General features: G+C 39.5%; 1 protein-coding gene across 1 annotated transcript in view; it reads right to left on the bottom strand.

Annotated features, from left to right (window-relative positions):
- The window catches only part of igf1rb (insulin-like growth factor 1b receptor), a gene marked incomplete at both ends in the record, with an annotated part of 35,898 nt that overhangs the window by 14,976 nt on the left and 807 nt on the right, over positions 1 to 20,115 (bottom strand). Inside the window, one exon of the mRNA XM_083900642.1 lies at positions 14,803 to 15,369. Within this exon, the coding sequence (XP_083756768.1) occupies positions 14,803 to 15,369 (567 nt within the window). The remainder of the gene's footprint in view (positions 1 to 14,802; positions 15,370 to 20,115) is intronic.

The raw sequence follows: 20,115 nt of genomic DNA, 5'->3' as shown, positions 1-20,115 counted from the left end.
ATTAGCATTTAAAGATCCTAGAAATGTCATCACCTCTTGGGAATCTACAGCATGTTAATAAGCTTATAGGAGCAGCTTATAGGAGCGGCTTGAATTTCATTACTTCTGCAAACACACATGAAGTTTGTTTTAATACATTATGAATGCTGACAGTAAGAGATTCACTTTTCTTTTAATCAAGCAAATAATTGAATACTCATGACCCATTCCTCACAACAAAGTGTCAACACCGAGAACTAGGACACAGTTCTTGCATGATACTGCGCAAATGATGGACGATTCCATAAATTGATTAAAATAGGTTGAAAATCAGTCGCTGAGTTTGTTTTTTTCATTGTTGATTTATCATTCTTGAGAAAATATATTTTACATTGGAACTTTGGAGGTTTGGATTGTTGACTTGACAAAACAAGACCACCAAGAAAGTTGCAATGGTCTCTTTTTCATCTTCTTGGATGTCATAAACCACAAATACAAAAATGTCAACAAATAGCCAGATCTATAACAATACTGATGTTGTACATTTGTTTTTCAGGGTAACACTGACAACCTGCATGAACATGCGCTCACTTTTGAACATTTCTAATAGCCAATAACACAATTGTTCCCACACTGTAAAGCAGCACTTGACTACCAGCATGAGAAATAATCGCAAACAGTGAAATATCAGCTTGATTTAGCCTCTGGCAGGATGCTACTGGCTACAGTCCTGAACAAATGATTCAAATTTACTGGAGAATGACTGACAAAGAATGTGTAAACACATGTGAACCTGCCCAGAATAGAGCTCTTAAAACACTAAACAAAAACAGGCACTCACAGGGACGAGTTCAGACTGCTTCATATCCAAACAACAACTCTGTATGTGTTTCTTTTGTCTCAGAAATGTTAATGCGGCCAACAAATCCAAATGTAGCAAACAGCAAGTCGAAGCTTTTGTTCTACTCAGTTGTTGGTGTTGAGCCCAGTAGTACTGTGAGGCTCATCCCAGATCCACGCCGACAATGGCATCTACTGTCCAGGTTTTCCAATATGCAGTGCTTCAAATAACTCGCTAGTTGCTGTGGTGTCCCTCTAAATAAGAGGATACTGTAACCGATGAGAGGAAAATCTGATTGGGAGCTACTGCAGGAAAACACTGGACTGACCCACGTACGGAACAGAGCTGGACCTCACTGTTGATTTGGTCTTTGTAGTAGGTGAATTGTTATCAAATATGAAGGAGACAGAGAGCAACAGAAAACTGGAATGGGAAAATTTGATATTTTTACCAAGTTACACGCATTGTGAGAGTGGGAAGGTTAATAATGCCATTTTTGGCACCAGTGTTGGCCTCCATGAACTTAACTGACACTCGTAGGAAATATCAACAATATAAGTTTGGTTTAGCACATTCCAATTACAGTCATGGGGAAGAGAGGAAGGAAGGAAGGAAGGAGGGAAGGAAGGAAGGAAGGAAATAAGGAAAAGAAGCATAAACATGCAAATGCAGGAAAAAGGTAAAGCTTGACTTAAGCTAGACTAAAGCTTGACTGACAAATGTGCTTATCCACAGAACCTTCAAAGTGTTCACATTATCTGCCAAAGAAACAATTGACCACTATGGAATAACTCGAAAAACCCCAGCTTGAAGTCATTGGTGTGTGTTACTAATGTGTCGTCTGTAGGGCACAAACAAAAGGAGCATGGATATCTTGGGGGAAAAACAAGAATAAAGACTGTAATTTAGATTATGTCATCTGCTTAGGTTAACCATAGGGCTGTGTTTAAAGAGAAACCGACCAGGCAAAGTTAAGTTACAGGAAATTATGTGTTGTTTACAGGATGTTGACAGATAAAAACACAGACACATGTTTCAGCATGTTGCCCCTATTAGCTCTGTCAAATAGATACACCAGACCAAAGGCGATGCCTACTGCTACTGTAGTAACAATAGCATATTTCACCGTTTCACCCGGAATGACTTCAGAATCAACATTTTTAGTCCTCATCATTCAGGAAGCCTGTTCTTGTTTCAGTACAGTATTCAAAATGGATGAATGGGTGCTGAAAGAGCCACACACACCAACTGTAAGGGCCTTTGAAGAAAAACCTCCAAAAAACAGATGTCAAATTAGAGTCATTCCCAGGGCCTGAGACACAACAGAAAGTTTCCAACCATCTGGTTGATCTTTTACTTCTCTACCTCAGAGCTCAGCACCAAAAGGAAGTGTGTTTATGGGAAACATAGTCTTCACAGCTGTGTGCAAGCAGCTCGCTGTACAGGAAAATACTTCACTAATTAACCAATCATTGCAGCTCTCGCACAAAACAAAAGGTTTCTTGAACAGCATTTTGGGACACACTAGGTCCATCACAAGGTTTTCTGCTTTAAGATATAGAGAGAGACTCCTCTCTCTAAAGCACCAACCCCCCCCCCCCCATTTTTTTGTGGAGAGTGTGCAGTGTGCACTGAATACCCAATAATAACCTATAGGCTGGCTCAGAGTTCTCAGCCGCAGGTAATGTAAACAAAAAAGACAGCCAAACTCGATCTCCCAATCAGGTTGACAGACTTAGGTTTCGGGTAACTATTATTAGTAATGTGGAGCATTTTTAACAAAGAAGATGTAACAGATCATTATTACATTTTAGTTAAAAGCAGCCAGAGCTTCCTCCTGGTGTCAGTGATCTCTGGTTACGGGAGTGTTATTACACTGTACTACACTACTGAGTGCTGCGCACCCTTTATTCGTTACTAATCAGATCCACATTAGCTGCCACCAAGGTTGTTGTCCAAAAATAAGGGTCATTATAAATTTGTTTGAGCTTGATTTTAGGGCGAAGTGACAGCCCAGCATTTACTTGATTAAAACAATTACTATTATTATATTGTGTTATGTTCATTAATTCATTAAGAATGCAATTTCAGTACGATGGGTTTTCTTTCCGTTTCACATATCACCAAATCAGAAATGAAGTTTAGGAAAAAAATGCAGTCTTTGCTGGCTCAGCAGCAGCTGGATGAGTGGCAGTGTGTTTAAAATAATAAAATGAGCCTGGTCTTCATGTTGGGCTTGACATTTGTCCATCATTAAATTTGAGAGCTGAGACTTGGAGTTATTTTCAGTTGTGCAGGGTCTGCTTTACTCTCCGTTTGTGTCCATGTGAAATGTGAAGTCATGCTAACATGAGAGAAAGAGAAAAGAACACCATGGTATCAGACCAATAGTCAACACTGGTATAGGCTGGCATCAGTGTGTCACTAACTGCAAACACAATCTAATGCAGTAACTGTGTGTGTGTAATTACAGTAGTAAGTGTCTCCTAATCCAGACACCCATCCACAGCCTTCATACAACATTCATCAACCGGCAGTGACCATGTGATGACCTTCCACCTGAAACAGAAGCCAATCAGAACGTTCAGACATTCTAGCTCAGTTTGTGCTCAGCAGGAGAAAACCAGTGCAAATCTCTGGTACAGAATGTTCTTTCTCTGCTACCCCTCCTGACTCCATATTACCCTCCGACCTATGCATGGAGTTGATGGGACCTTGGAAAGGTAACATTTTTGTGACGTACTGTCGAGAGCAAGGGGAGATCATCTCTGACTGGAGATTGCGTCGCTCTGGAGGTAGTAGTTCAAAGCTTCTTCATTTCCTGACTGACCACTATACGGTGGACAGAGGTGGATGGCGTGATACAACATGTACAGTACATGAGCATTTCACTGAAAGCTTGCTACATAATAGTCCCCAGCTTAAAATAGGGTCACAGCACCAGAGGAGGAGGTGAAGGATTATAAGCAAAAAGTAGAAAATCAGGGTCACGTGGAAGGATTGAATGGTAGTATGGATGGATGATGTTTAAAGAAAAAAAACAGGGGAAGGACATGATGAATTTAAGGACTGAGAAAGAGTAAGAATGGAGAAGGTAGTGTCTTACACAAACACACAGTGGTGTGTGCCAGCTGGGAGAGCCAGAAAACAAAAACTACCATAAACAGAGACTGTATGGAGCTCAATAAGTAATAGTGGGCCACATGTGATTCATTAGCATGTTATTATTACTTAGGACATTTAATGCAATTGTATGAATTTAAATCAATATATGTATAAACAGGAAGTTATTAATTCCTGTGTAGCCGTTAGTCAATCAGGGGTATGAGAAACTTCATGGCTTCACAAAGTCATTAAATGACGTACTCAAGCAATTCATCTTTTCCATTCTGTCATTGCTCGGTGATACAGATCGCTCCAGTGGGTCGAGAAGCCAATACCCCGTTACCAGAGAAACAAAAATACCAGCCCAGCAGGAATGTCAGCTGGGAAACCCACACCAGTCACTGTCTGATTGGCAGGAAAATATCTGTTTGTTGTTCCTCAACTAATTTACTCCAGAACCCGTGTGGCATGAAAAGCCATACAGAAATTCAGTCGCACTCGATCGTCTGTTCAACTGCACGACAGGCAATGATTCAGTCGAGAGCACTGGAGATTCAGACATTGGCCTTCCTTCACCACCGACAAAATCAACAGGACCATGTTTATTAGCATTTAGCTGCTCTTCACACTGTATTCTTTTTGCAGGCAAAACATTTACGTTTTCTCTGCATATATACACAATATGAGACACTCGAAACTTAAAATATTTGTTTCCCTTTTTTACTATTTGTTGACAGTGGCTGACTGCATTACTCAAGTGTCCAAACTCTACACCAGACACAGTGTGATCCAGTACTCACAGGGAAACGCCACCAACACAGTCATCAAACTGAAAAATAAGTTGATAATGGACAGAAAACACAACAATATTTCAGTGTTTCCCGTCTGATACAAAGCATGCTCTGTTACGAGCAGACAGTCTGTCAGTGTTAAGGTTCAGTCAGTGCATCAGTCATTCAGAAGATCAGTCAGTCAGTGGTGTGTGTCTGCAGGCTGATTCTCATTACTAAGACAAGGATCCCCATTCATTCACTCCATTCATGACTGAGCAGTACTTTCAGGTTCAGATACGAGACGTCAAAACCTGCCAATCGTTCCATCCTGACAAACAGACGGGTCACAAAGCTTTGAGCAACAAAGAGTGAGTACATCATTGACTCTCCGCTGCGATCCTGTTACATCTCTTGATTTCGTGAGCTCGATCACTGTTGTACTCCCGTCTATACGCTTACATTCTAACACTTTTAACCTGTGTAATCTATCACTTTCGGAGCCAAGAGCCCAACAGGTTATCTGTTAAACTTTAGTTGTTATAGTTGGTAGAGTTTTAGAGTTGTCTGCTTTCGCTCACTTATAACCTACCTTAGCGTATTTTAGCGTATTGAACACAGTCTAGATTCATTAGCATTTAATTAATCTCTCTGGTAAAATACGATATGGCGTCAACATGGGGGGCTTTTATTCTGGAAAAAACAGACACTTGATGTTGTATCAGTATTTGGCTTCCTGTCCTGCTCATGCTGTTGTGCTCCATCATCCGACAAATATAGAATACTCGCATATTTTCTGCAGGAGCAACGGACTGACTGAACGACGACATAGCCCGTATGCGATTATTAGACAATTATTCGACTAATTAGATACAACTTTTTAAATAGTTCACTAAGTATATTATCTTTTACCGAAACTTCCAAATTTGTAACCAAACATATGTTAATGATAAGAAGAGATTTCAGAAATGGGCTTTAAAAACCACTCACAGCACATTGATGAAGAAAATGGCTTTGGTTACTGAACAAGATGGAAGACATTGTATTGTTTTCAGTGGCTGGTGGAAAGTATTTGTGCAGATGCCTATTTGATGACTCAGGCAGCCTCATTGGGTCTCTTTGAGAGTTAAATCATTTAATAGTTATTAGAGGGAAAAAATACACAAGGTGTCACTTTCCTGTCAAAATAAACAAGTACAGACAGTGTTCACATCTTGCACCAACTGCTCAGTACGTAAAGAGCTGTAGTTTGTGCACAGCATCTGACAAGAATATCAAAAGGTGTTCTGAATTTCCTCCTCCTCCCTCTGCACTTTTAAGCGTATGAAGGTGTCCCACAGGGACTGTGTGGTCTGAAGCATCCTGTTGATAATTACAGTGTGGTCAGAGGGAAAAACACTTACACAGATGAAGCATGAGCAGAACATATTTCCTGTTTGTGATGAAAACCGTGACATGCTTCTCTACCTGGCTGATGTTCAATAAAATGACGTTGTCATAGGGTGTGAAGATTCTGCTGCCGGTTGTTTTCACACCAATACAAAAATGTTCTGTAGTTCCTGTGATGATATATCTAATTTAATTGTGCTCACTGATTGATATGACAGCATACAGTCCAAATATTATATCCGATTGTCAAGAGTGGTGGTTTCCAAATAGGTAAAAGGGGTACATGTGCAGTTACTTAGTATGTAAGTAGTATGTGAAACGAGATACATTCACTGGTAGCCCTCCCTTTAAAGCTAATGTGATATCTGCACCAGAACAGCAGACCATAGCATCTTCTCTGTCAATGACAAAAACGCTGATATCGCACACGCAATCGCCGACTTTATTACCAAAGACACGGGGCAATTACGCACAGTGGAAAATAATGGATTTAAACCGCCGATAAAAGTAATTGACCCTTGTTACCAACCCTAAATCCATTTAATCCACCTAAAGTCATTTGCAGAATGTGCTACAGTTGTCATGTTCAGCTCAACTCACAAAAATAAATCACAAAACAATATTTAAAACAAAATAACCTTTTCCTCTCTTTACATTTCACTTCAGTAAAGAGAAGTGACATTTTTCTTCATCACCAAACCCTACATACAACATTTCAAAACCATAAGTATTTCTACATAGAGTAATTTACACCGCACGGACACTACCAGGGTATAATACCTGTAGAGCTGCTACCATTTTTGCTCTAAGATGGAAATAATAGGATTCCCTTGCACAGCGGTTTGCCACAACATTTACACATATACATCTTTTGCACTTGTTGGCTCAGCAGATTGGTTAGTGAGAGAGAAGGAGGGAGAGAGAAAGATCACCACAGCTGTTCATGTGTGTTGAGACATTAAGACATCCTGCTTTTCTGCTGCAAAACTCACATCGTCTACATGAACCATTTTAAGCTTTTTGGTTAACAGTTGACGAATAATTTTCAGATTATCAAGCAGTCACATTTAAAATTTTTACTCCAGGCTATTTGAACGGAGAGAGTGTAACTGAAGTTGCACTGGTTCCTGTAGGTTTGAGATGTTTCTTTCCTTTAAAAAATAAATACATTTTTGAAAACTCATAGGTGTATTGTATTCATGATATAATGAGATTTCTTGTGTCATTTAAATCTGTGTCTTAATGTGTAAAGCATAGTGATTGTCAAATTTGATTTGGCACCAGTAATTACAACTAAACATTTTCATAGTGAGAAGAGTGATTGCATCGGTTAAAGAGGCTGTTTTACATGGATTTGCCTACAGGTGCATCCTTGGCTTAGCCTTTGGTGAGCCCTGGGTAAAAAAAAAAAGTTTGAAAACCACTGGTCTACATGATTGGTGGGAAACACGGAATAAAGCTCCACTTCTTCATAGTGAATCTTGTCTTGTTTTCCACATGTTGTTGACTAAGAGAGAGAGAGAGAGAGGGAGAGAGAGAGAGAGAGAGAGAGAGGCACAGACAGAGTGAAGATCAGAAGGAGTTGTCTACATTCCTAAGTCTTTGTGTTAGTGTGTTTATTTGGCGTGGGAAGACAGAAATATCCCTGGAATTCGATGGAAAGGGTGAAGGAGGCAGAGTATAAGATTGCCATTCACCTTGTGGCAGCCTGGCCTGGTTGGCTGTGTGACTCACTCACAGCCTTTAAAAATCTTGGACAACGTATTACAACCAGGTTTCAAGGCCCGGATGTTCTGCACTGATTTTTTTTTTTTTACTTTTACGATTACCTGCTGGACTGGGTGGAGCTGGGTCACCAGGTACTGAATACATGTGTCGTTAACAAATGTATTTGACCAATCGCAACTGGCCCATATGGCCAAAAATGACTTCCAAATCAGTCGAATGTCAACCCTGAATGAAGATTGAAGCAATCAGTTATTATTGTACCAACTGTTTTGCTATTGATATTGTACAAAAATATACTAGAATACTTTTTTTCTTTTTGTTTTAGTGCCTCCTTCTACAACTAATATGATAAAAACATGGTAGCTAATTGGTGTCAACAAAGAATTCAATTTAAGCTGCAATTATATCTTTACAACACAAGGCGAGATGTTCATTTCAGACATGGCACGTGAAACAGGAAAAGCCAAAAACTGCTAGACAGATTAATAGATTACTATTAATCTGTCTGTTCCATTTCTAATAAATGGAACAAAAACCTAAAAACAGACACCTACTTTTTATTGTGTTTAGTTTGTTTACATTGAGTGCCACTTTCACTCCTCTCTGCATCACTATCGTGGGGAAAAAGAGAACTGGAAATTCATTTTCAGTGAATTATTTGCAAACTGTTAATGGTTTTGCTCTTTGTAACACAGTATGATGGCTTGTTTTATCCATGATGATATAGAAAATGAAAAAGCCTAGCCAGGAAAGAAGACAAAAACCAAAAACGGGGCAAAGGTACTTTGCCTTTTTCACTCTTTTGTTTTCCCGTGATTGCGGCGGAATGAAATGATGAAAAACTTAAACTTTATAACAAAACAAACTATTCCCACTGAATCCAACAAGCCTCAAATCCACAAACAAGCGACTCATTTCAGTCCCTGGTCACAGCTCATCCCAATCTGACGGTGTTAACAGAGCACAATTAAAGGCCACATAATTACAGTAGGCATTTCATCGCAGCCAAACCAGTAATGTTCACTTCCAGGAATTCCAGGGATGGGTGTGACTGTTCACTAAAAGTAGTCATGGATGTGCCTGGTTTACTAGCAGTCCCTATAATTACCAGGCCTGACAGCCTCTAGGATCTGGGTGAGGGTAAAGGGGGCATAACTAGTTGTTTATCGTCATATGTAAAAACCAAAAAAAAAAATATATATATATACATAATTTTTAAGCTGTGGAAAGAAAAGAGTTGAAAGGCATACTAGAATTACAGACATTTGCCAGATATTTTAAAACCACATCCTGTCACATTACCTTACAGTTGGTATTGGTATGATATGAACATTTTATGTCATGATTGTCATGATAAAGGATGAAAGAAAGGTTATTAAACCCCTTCACTATTAACCTGATGATGGAACTACATCAAAACAGATTTTTTTTGTAAATGCTTTTTATCACAATGCATAATATCGTCCCAACACTAGTTAGGAGCTGCATAAATCCTATGCTTTTTTGACTGTGAAAGATCCCAGAGTAATATGAAAGATCTGCTATAAGATTAAAACATAAATTATATCTTTGCTAGAAGAGATGTAACAGTGATCATTAGTCTTCACACAAAGTATCTGTAATTGTATCACAATTTGGGGAGGAGAAAGTAAACTATGTCACCCCCATCATAAGCCTCGAAGCAAGAGTTTCAGATTCATGGAGGAATTTGCTTTAGTATGTTCATCTCCCCCGAAGACGGGGTGTGACACCTGCATGCTTCTCTCTTTGAGGCATTTTATACGATGCATTGTGAGGGGGAATTATATGGTGTTTGTTTTAGCACACAAACACATTTTAAAACCTAACTGAGGGCAGTGACAGAGTCCGAGTTGACTGCCCAAATCCCAAACCCTACACAACAATCTTTTAATTTGATCAGCACAACTCTATTTGAACCTTTTTGGATGTTTGACATGTTGACACATCGAAACGTAATCCACAGCAGTAACGCAAGTCCCTACCTGACGCAATTACACTAAGTATACTTTGGACTCAACTCATTCCAGGTCCCAGGTTGTGTCTCATTAAATTGAGAACTAGGGCTGTTTTTATTCGAAATTTGATATCATTTAAAAAATAAAATAAAAAATGCCTATTTAAGTATAGTAGTACACCTTTGAGTCTGGCAGAGGGCTCACATAAGGTTTCCTACCATATCATATGACGTGTCAGCCGCAGCAGCGACAGCATCTTGGATACAAGCCTACATGAGTCCACTCTATGCAGAGTGAAACCCCCTACTTTGGCAGAGAGACGTGGGGTGCTCAAAGTAACCACAACTCTCTGTAAACCGGCTCATAAATATCTGTGTGTGCCAGGGACATCTGTGTGTACAAATTTATCTCGAGTTGTACACACCAAGTCTACACATGCACAATACTATTTTTGACCTCAGAATATTAATACATTAGGTCCACTGCTTCGTAAGGAGAACATGTTCGCTAAGTAACAATAAAAACTAAAACTGAAAAGTTTGACCCAAGGTCACCAACAAAATCTAATTATTTCCTCCTTGGGTCATAAACTAAATCCCCAGAAAAGGTCATCAGAAAAACTTGATTTTCTGAGCTATGCTCGTGACAGGCAGACAAACGAGGACAAAACACACCCTCCTTGGCAGCAGTAATATATGACCAAACACTGACATGTCAAATATGATCAAATCTCACACCAGGCTAAACAACAACCCAGAAGACAATCTTCCAGGTTTAATGTGTAATCCCTTCAGTCAGGGGTTAACAAAAGCAAAAATTCCTTCCAGTAAATCCCAGAAGACCTACTTTGTACTTTAATGATGTGCTTTCATCTCTTCAGACCGTACAAAGCACCGGAAAAACATCCCCCATGCTGTTCAATGTGTGATCGTGTGTGGGTGGGTTTGTGCGTGTCTGTGAGAGGGGGAATAGCGAGAGAGAGAGGCAGAGTTTGTGTCCCAGCATGCACAGACATGGCTCTACTTTAGAAGGAGTCTACAAGAAGTGAGTTATGAATGAGACAAAACACCCAAACCAGATTCCAAACAACAAATGAGGGAAGTAAACATAGGAGAATGCAGCCCCCACCACTACAACTAAAAAACACTCCACTTTCCCAGAGAGGGAAAGAGGCCTCAAACCCTCTTTTCCCTGTAACACTTTTATGGATGCATTCAGGCTGAAAGCATGTCCTTTGTATCAACTCGACAAAAACAAGGCTACCACTTTTCCCTTCTGTCATTTATTGATCTGATGAATAACCTGGTCAGATATTAAACTTTTTTTCTGAGCTGACTTTCATGTGAGCACAGCATAGGGGCTGTGAACATATTTACGCAACAGATCCAAGATAAGACTACTGAAGCTAAATACAGAGCCTTTTCAGGAGAAGAAAATGCCAATCATAATGATATGATCTACTATGCTCACAGCTTCTGCACAAGTTCAAATAAACATACACAGCAACACCAGGCTTTTGTCATTCTACTATTACTCTTTTTTTCATTATTTTATGCATCGCCAGCTTTTGTTTTGTTTTAAATGCTTGTTCTGTAAAGTGTCCTTGGGTGTCTTTAAAAGGCCCTTCAAATAAAAGTGTTATCATTATCAATGCCTCATATTTACTAATCCACAGGCAGTGCAGCTGCCAGACAACAGCTTGAGGAAATCAGCAGTGTTTGGTCAGCCACCTCAACCACTTAGCCATTGGCCCTCCTCACTTTAATGAAGCCTGGCTTTACTACCACCAGACTTCTCCAATAAACCACCTAATAAATAGCCCAACAATGCAGTCTCTGCAAGCGCAGAGAGCATGTTGTCTGAGATCAATTCTGTTTTAAAGCAGCGGCAGCAGCAACTGATGGCCCATTTGCCCTGGCTGACACACTCCCTCTGGAGCCCGTTAGACTGCTTGTGCATCTTCATGGGTTCATTCTCCACTTGTTCTATATTTAGTCTACTTAAACTGACTTGCCAAGCAATGTCAACTTCATAGATAGAACACAAACACATTAGCCATGCCTGAAACTATCCTGTCCAGTGAGTCAGGTCCTGAGACTGCCTGTGGGGCAGCAAAAGTGGTGAAATGGTCTGGACCCCCATGTGTAGAGTAGTGGACAAATCTACCTTTATTAAAAAGGTAGATTTGTCCACTACTCAAAAAAAAATTAAAATTAAACTTATTTTACATCAAGGTAAACACCAAGTTGATGTTGAATTACACCACCTTGAATTGTGCTGGCAAAGACGTAAGTATGAAGTTGAAAGTCTCTAAAACAGTTGAGGAGTGGATAATAGAGCTGAAAACCATGTCGTGTGAACTAGACTGAAGTGTAACAGTTACTGGTATTATCACAACAAGCATGGCCCGAGCGCCAGGGCTTGCAGTGGTGTTAAATGGTGGATTTAGTAGCAGCAAGAGATAGGTGTAACTGCTGGCTTCTTACTGGGAAAAGTACTATTAGCAGTAGTAATAAAAGAAGTTGTAGTAGCACTAGCAGATGGCTAAGTAACCGAGGCAGTTGTAAGAGAAACAGAAGTAGCAGCAGCTGTTAATATTTCCACTTAAGGTATTTTGTATAAGAAGTTGACTTATTTAAAAATGGTATGGAAATCTATTTACCATAATTTACCACCCCCAACCTCTGAAAAACAACATGTTTCCATCTAGTCACAGAGTGGAGACAGAAAGATGGCCTCTTACCAGCAGACACTTCACTGTTACTCTTGACCTCCATACCACTGTCTGCTTGTGCAACTGGTACACATTCCTTAATTCCTTTATGTCAATATTTTTACAAACAGTCAGATTACTTTCAAAAATATAGAACTGTTTTATTAGGGCACTGAGTTGAGGAATTCTAAACATTTGCATCACCCAAATCACAGCCAAATCCTAGTCCTAGTCATGAAACCCAAGATGCTACAGACAAAAATAATTTGTTTTTTCCAGCATGTAAAGACAACTGTACACAGGACTTATTGTGGACATTATAAGCCGCCATTCATATGATGATTGGCTACAGGACCTGGATTCATGCTGTGTCTCATAAAATGAAAAAAATAAACTTGTGTACATTTAAACAAATAAAGAAAAATAAGAGGTCTGTGTTGTGTCATTGTGGAGTCTCTGTAGAGTTTTCCTGTTTAAGGTAAAATAAACAAAAAATAGCACCGAGTCCTGCTCTTCCACTTGACACCTCCATCCTCCAACATACTCCACCTCCTCCTGGATTTTTTTTCCATCATACCCACACTCTGCAACTCAAAACAACCTACAAAACAGACCAGGCGAGGCGAATGTGTGCAAATCAGACAAACATCTCTGTAATTTGCATGTTTGTGCGTGTGTGTGCGTGTGTGTGTGCCCGTCTTTGTTTCAAGTGTGTTTAATGAGAACAAGTGTGTGTGAGTGTGCGCATACATTCGAGGCCAGTCCTGCAACAGTTTCATGTCACAAGACAGAAAACATCAACATGCTGAGTCTGCAGCAAGGCGCCAGTCACCAGGGAAACAATTCAGCAAGACACACACACCAAGTCAGCCAAAACACATAGTCTGAAACACACCAGCAAAACAAGAAACCTAAAACACTGCAGTCTTCAACAGAAAATTAGGGGGACACTTCAAAGTCAACGTTCTCAGAGCGGTTTAATTACACTCTGACAATACCCACAGATTCTGCTATGAATGCACCTGCCGTCCACACTACACCAAAGGTTTTGAGAACGGAAAAGTGAGAGATTTGTTTTCTGTTAAAACTCACGGGCTACAAGTTAGTCTGGACTGGCAGAAACAACAAAGACACCCAGTGTCACTTTTGGATTGTTTTTTAGTGGTCACAACTCATCAATCACCTGAGAAAGAAAAGGCTCTATTAAGACTTACTTTCAGTGTCACCAACATTTCTTCTTATTAATATTTTCTGAAACTACAGCAAAGGAGAGAATCTGCTTCCAGCTTACACTGGCGCATGTGTGCTTGATGTACTTGAATGGTCACATGAAATATGTTTTAGGGTGTGTTAGTATGAACGCAGACTATTTCCGATGCAGAGATGACACTCTAGTCCGGCCACGGGTTGTTTTCCATCTGAAACACTAGTGAAAATACTAGTATGACTGCAGTCTTAGAAGCATTCATTCAGTCAATTTGTCAAAGCTGACAGGTGGGGACCCTTGCATTGAATCAAATGCCAATCTACACATAGACCTTCTGCTTCTTTTGAAACAAATTGCACACTCTTTTTGCACTGTGTAACTAAACGTAAAGAACCTAAAACACAATATTTGCACATAAAGCTGAGGTGTGGCCTCAAATAGTTGGTCATAATGAGAAAAGGTTGCACATCAACACCAACATGGAGCTAGGCACTCCTAACAAATTAGCAAAATACACGGAAGGAATGGCTAAATCCTCTTAAAAAAGGAGCCAACATGTTTCGACTAGAGACATTCATCAAGGCTACATCACAAGTCACAAGCCCGAATGCCTGGATTACCTTCTTGTTTTGAAACAGAACTGGGGCATAATATAATAACAAGATACACTCTACTGCAATTTCTTTTCAATATCAATATAACAAAAGGTAACCCTAACCCGATATCACCCAGCCCTTTGTGAGCACCTTGTTTCCACATTTTCCAAGAGGATCTGACAAATAGACAACCATCTTTGCATTATGGATGTCACCTGTGCTGTTATCTCTCATTTTTAGAACATGGATTGAGGCACTGTCTTAAGTGATACCTAAGAAAATGTTTTTCTTTAAGTCTTCTTTACTGAGATACAGACAAGTCAATCATGTATAACAACATTCTAACGCTTCTCCCTTTCCTCCAGCTGAAAACAAATGTCTAAAGCTATAGGCGTTGATTACAATCCTAAATTCATACAGGCCAAAGGTTAGACTCTCAACACAGTGTATTAGCAATTCGAATCTCTGATAAGCTTTCATGTGTAACAGCCTGCTTACCTTTCTGGCAGTGATAGGAGTTCCAGCAGCGGTAGTTGTAGTTGTCGTTAAACATAGTCTTCCTGCACTGTGGGTTGTTCTTCATGATGCCTGGACAAACATCACTGCACTCCTTGGACTGCTTGTTCCCTGCAATGTAATTGTTGAACTCAGCATCCATGATGAGGGACCAGTCGACAGAGTCCAGGTAGCAGAGCTCCGGGTTCTTCTCAATGCGGATGGCACCACGGGTGATATTCCGCAGGCTGTACAGACCGATGTCCTTTAGGCTGGTCATCTCAAAGATTACCAGAGCGTAGTTGTAGAATAGGTTGCGTCCGCGTATGACAGTGAGGTTGGGAAAGAGCGTGCTCAGACTGTCCAGGCCGGACACCCTGAACAGCAGCAGGTAGTCGGTGATCATGGTTAACTTGGGGAAGCTGAGGGTGCGGAAGACTTCCTGGTTGATGTTGTTGTTGTTTTTGTCACCGATGAGGAGGATCTGCAAGGAGCCCTCCACCACTGTGCAGTTCTCTAAACGCCTGAATTCACTGATATCATTGCCAATGTCGATGCTGGGACCACAGACTGCAGGGGAAAACAAAAGGAGAGGCGGTAAATTTAACCGTAACAATAATGTCTGCAAACCAATTTAAGTTTTATGTTTTAATAGCTGTATCCTTTAATTTAATGTTCTCCACAGGAATATCAACAGAAAAATCATCATGTCATTTCATTCAAATCAAAAGGCTCTGCTTTTAAACTAAGCATTAACACATAGTAAAATAAGAATAAATCATACTGGTTTAATCATTTACTGACCAACTCTTTGCAATAAATAACCATTAAGTGCAAAAACATGTAACACAATGCTCTCCAGCTCAGAAATAGTGATATTAGCAAATGAATATTTGCACAGTTGCTCTTTAAGTATTGACGGCACACTTGAGCTGTCCTATTGTTGACAGACCGTGAACTTGCTGTTCACATTTTTCGATGCGACAAAGTCGGTGTCTAATCAAGCTTAATTTAACAGCTCAGTTTATTCATTGCTTTTATGAAACTGTCACTATAGAAAATTAATCATTACAGGACAACATTAACATTAAAGGCCTATGAAGTACTGTGTCTTAAAATACATTACCCACATGACATGTATGTAAATAAACGTGTTAAACTAAGAGCAGAAAGACTCATTGTAGGCATGACAGCAACATCATTCTTCACGAAACAACAGTGTTCTATGAGCTACAGCCTATCGCCATACTTGCATTATCACTACCGCAATCTCGATGTTTGACAAATACATTTTCTGTGCTTTATGTGTTACTTTAGTTTCTTAGTATGCTAATTATCACAAAACCCAAAGCATGGCGGGGGCTGATGGGGGGGAAAGCATTTGTTTCACAGGCTTTCATCACAAATCAATGTAAAAATGTTGCCCTGCTAATTGAGCTAGTTGAAAAGGCCAAGAAATCATCCATCATCTTTTAGTAGATGTTGAGATACTTAAACCAGTGCCAGTGGCACTATATTAAATATTAGCAGATAAAAACCATTGGCAGGATTCATTCTTTGGACACCATAAGTGCACTGTCAATTCTCCAAATCGTCAAATTAATAGCCTGACACTGTGGTCTGCCTGGAAAAAAACTTGGGGAAGACATTGCCATCATCCCACCTTAGTTTACTTATGTAGTTTTACACAAAAACTGTTTACCTTTGCAATCCAACACAAGCTATTGTATTTATTTATAATGTCAGGCAACACTGTGTACACAAAGTAAAAACTTGGTTAATGACAACAGTAAAAAATCCCAGAATGAATTACTTTTCTCAATGTAGTTTAAATTGTATTCAATTCAGTACTAGTATTTTGGTAAGGTATTTAAATGGTCAATGTTGATAGGTTTGCCTATAGCTTTATACTCCCACTGAATGGTGTAAACACATCCCTCTGAGAAAGACTTTTAGAAGCTGCAGAGCATCATGGCATGGATAGCTCTTACCAACCAGATAACAGGTTGTCACACCCATACTATACATATATATTTATATTTGAATCTATATATATACTATAATGCAGGTTTTACTGTACAAAGGTGACACTAAGAGGGTGCTGAAATATGACGCAAACTATAAATTGTTTGAAAATAATGTTTTTTAAGAATAGAAACTAGGGCTGGCGAAGTTAAATAATCTAATTTCAATAGATATTCTGGTTTAAAAGAGGTTTTCTCGTGTCCCACAGCTATAATACACATCACCATAATTTTAAAAGACGAAGTAATAGTGCAATATCTAACACAGACGCAGGTTAACGAGAAGAAAGAATGAATGTTAAAAATGAATATTAAACGTGAAATAAGTCAGCATCTGCCAATCTGTTAGAACATACAGTGACTGCTGATATCAATATCTGTTCCTCTCCAAAACTTATGGTGTACTCTGAAAAACCAGCGAGTTGGAACACCGTTTCATTTCCAAAAGGAACACTCTGAACCTTTGAGCTGGCAAAGTTTTCCTCATTCCTACTGCATATGACAGCTTCACAAATGATGACATTTGATGACTAATTAATTCATTAACTCACTCTTGACCATTTTTATATTTTCAAAAAACACTTTATCCTAGTGTTTATCTCTAAACAATCAAGCCTAATTTATTGCTGGAATGCAAACATTAAAAATAGGCAAACATGCTTTCCAAACTAAGACTGATAACCATGACCGAACACTATAAAAAAAACTCAAACTACCCTAACTGCTGTCAAGTCAGGACATAAGAGCCTTTTGTGTGTGATTATTAAATGTCTTTGGTTTGAGGCAGTGTGCTGGTATGGTGCTTATGTCTTTGTCTGTAATCTACTTGTCACTGCACACTGCCAGCAGCCCTCAGCAAGCTGCATACCTGTTAATTCAATCCCAACAACCGGGCCTGTAAAAAAGACACACTGCCTAGTGATGTTACATCACCACAGCCTCAACGCTTCACCCTCTGCGGCCTCACTGCAACACCAGCATGGCCACCTTTCACGGGAAATTCTCCTGACCACGCTTGAGAAAACCCTAAACAAACCTTTCTGATCAAATTGTGACCTTGTGCAGCAGCGCCGTGAAAATATCAATAGCAAATGCAGCAGTTCTGTATTTGCCATTGACATATTCTAAAACAGCTAACTAAACAAGCTTATCTCTGCAACGCTGTTAAGGCCCCAGATCAAATACTTACTTTTGATAACCTTTCCTGGCAGACTGCGGCACCCTGAGTGTCCACAGACAATCAGAGGAAATCCACTACAAGCCCCACATGACAAGACATAGGAAGCAATACATCTCTAAGCTGGTGCTTTATTCACTGCCACTAGACTGCAGCAAGTCTGTTTGCTCCTCATTTACATCCCGTTAGTGACAGACTGCCCAAGGGGGAATGTATTCACAAATACTTTTCCACATGAGAAGAAATGCACAGGGAAACCTGAGCCAAAGATCGTTCCAGACAGATCAAACTTGTTTGGTACACCTGTAAAGCTGAGGCTGCAGCAGCAGCAAAGCGGAATCTGATTGACCTAAACCTGCCAGCTGCTTTTCAGACCCAACTGATACAGTAAACCAGCAGGAATGTTCAGAGTTTAACCACACAAGGGAGCTTCAGACAGCTCCACGTTGGAGTGAGAATAAATGTAGGATTCCGATGGGAGCACCCCTGCTTTTCACAGGTTTGTCCTGTAACCACTAGGGCTAACAGTAAACCTTATAAGAAACAGTTCACAGGCTCCTCACTCTTTCCAATCAACAGAACTTAGTCTGTTTTGCTTGTGAATGTACTTTGGCTTGTTCTATTTTAAAACCCAGACCCGGTTCAACCCCATGACCCAGCCCTCCCCAACACGTCCAATGAACGGGATGAATCGGGAAGCCTAGTTTACAGTGTAGCAGGAAATAGGGAGAAATACATTTAAATCTGAAGGTTTCCAAGCTGATGGAAATGTCTCACTGTACTGCTGCATTTGGGTCACTACAATGTCCTCTGTTGTCTGTGTAAAAGTTAACTATATGGCTCACATCTTCTTTCTGATGGGAGGATGTTGTTCTGCCGGATCGGTGCAACTGCAGCAGTCTGGTTTACATGGAATGTTTTTCCAAGGTCAAGTTGTCCCAGGTTTGTTTCGCAAAGGATAATAATTGACGGTTTACTACTCGGGGAGAAGCACAGTGATACTGATGAACAAATAGTGTTCATTGCTATGGTTGCCGCTAGCTTTGAGGGAATGATATCAGCATGGACAGCCTCAGGTTAAGAACGCCTAAATACCCCTACATATGACAAACAGTACTGTGTCTTTCAACCCAAATTAGACGCATGTCTCATCGGAAATCTTGGAAAGTTCACAATATACGCCTGTGCCATGCCAAGTTCTTTTCATTGTGCTAAATTAGATCTAAACCTTTAACTTTTATCGAAGATCCTGAATGAAGAGGCGGACTCTGAACCAACAAGAAGAACAAGAACACAATTATAGCGCCATTGCTTACAAGTTCTGACCCACAACAGTGAAAACAGTGCATGTGTGCTTATTTATTGAATGTTGAAATTAGTAGTGAAAAAAACCTCAGACATTTTAAGATCAGTTTTTGCAAACAGATCCAATGACAACACACTTGTATTTCCCAACATTTTTGCAGACGATTTCGACACGTAAATAATGTCTTAATCATTTTTTTTGGGAAGTAGCACCTCTAAACCACATTTTCCACTTTTCTTTTTATTTCTCAATTCATATTTCTGGCTGGACTACCCAAACTGTATTTTTTTTTTTCTTGAGATCACAGATACCATCCACGTTTGTTGATTCTTACTCACCACATTGAGTTCAGAGTCGTGTGTGTATAAGGAGGAGATTAAGTGGAGTTCTCCACTGGCTGAGTCATGGTTAAATACCTTCCTTGCTAACATGTTTAACTCATTTATTTGTGTGTAACGTTCAAAAGCTGAACTTCAGTATTACAATGTGACATTTGTCAGTGGTGCACAATACATCAAACATGTAGCATTATCACAATATCAACATATACAACTTAGATTTACCTAATTTCACTCCATTCTTAAACTCTTTTTAGCTGTTTGTAGTGCTATACAAATAAAATGTGTTATTATTATTATTATTATTAATAATAATAATAATAATAATAATAATAATAATAATAATAATAATAATAATAATAGCATGTGCAATATACATATTACAAAATATATACCAGTATGGTATAATAAAGTACAGTATAGTTTATAGTCTTAGGGCATCACCAGCTTTGTTGTTTGCATCCGTGTCAA

This window comes from Microchirus variegatus (genome assembly GCF_963457635.1).
Source record: "Microchirus variegatus genome assembly, chromosome: 14".
NCBI lineage: Eukaryota > Metazoa > Chordata > Actinopteri > Pleuronectiformes > Soleidae > Microchirus > Microchirus variegatus.
This window is presented reverse-complemented; position numbering and strand designations above follow the sequence as displayed.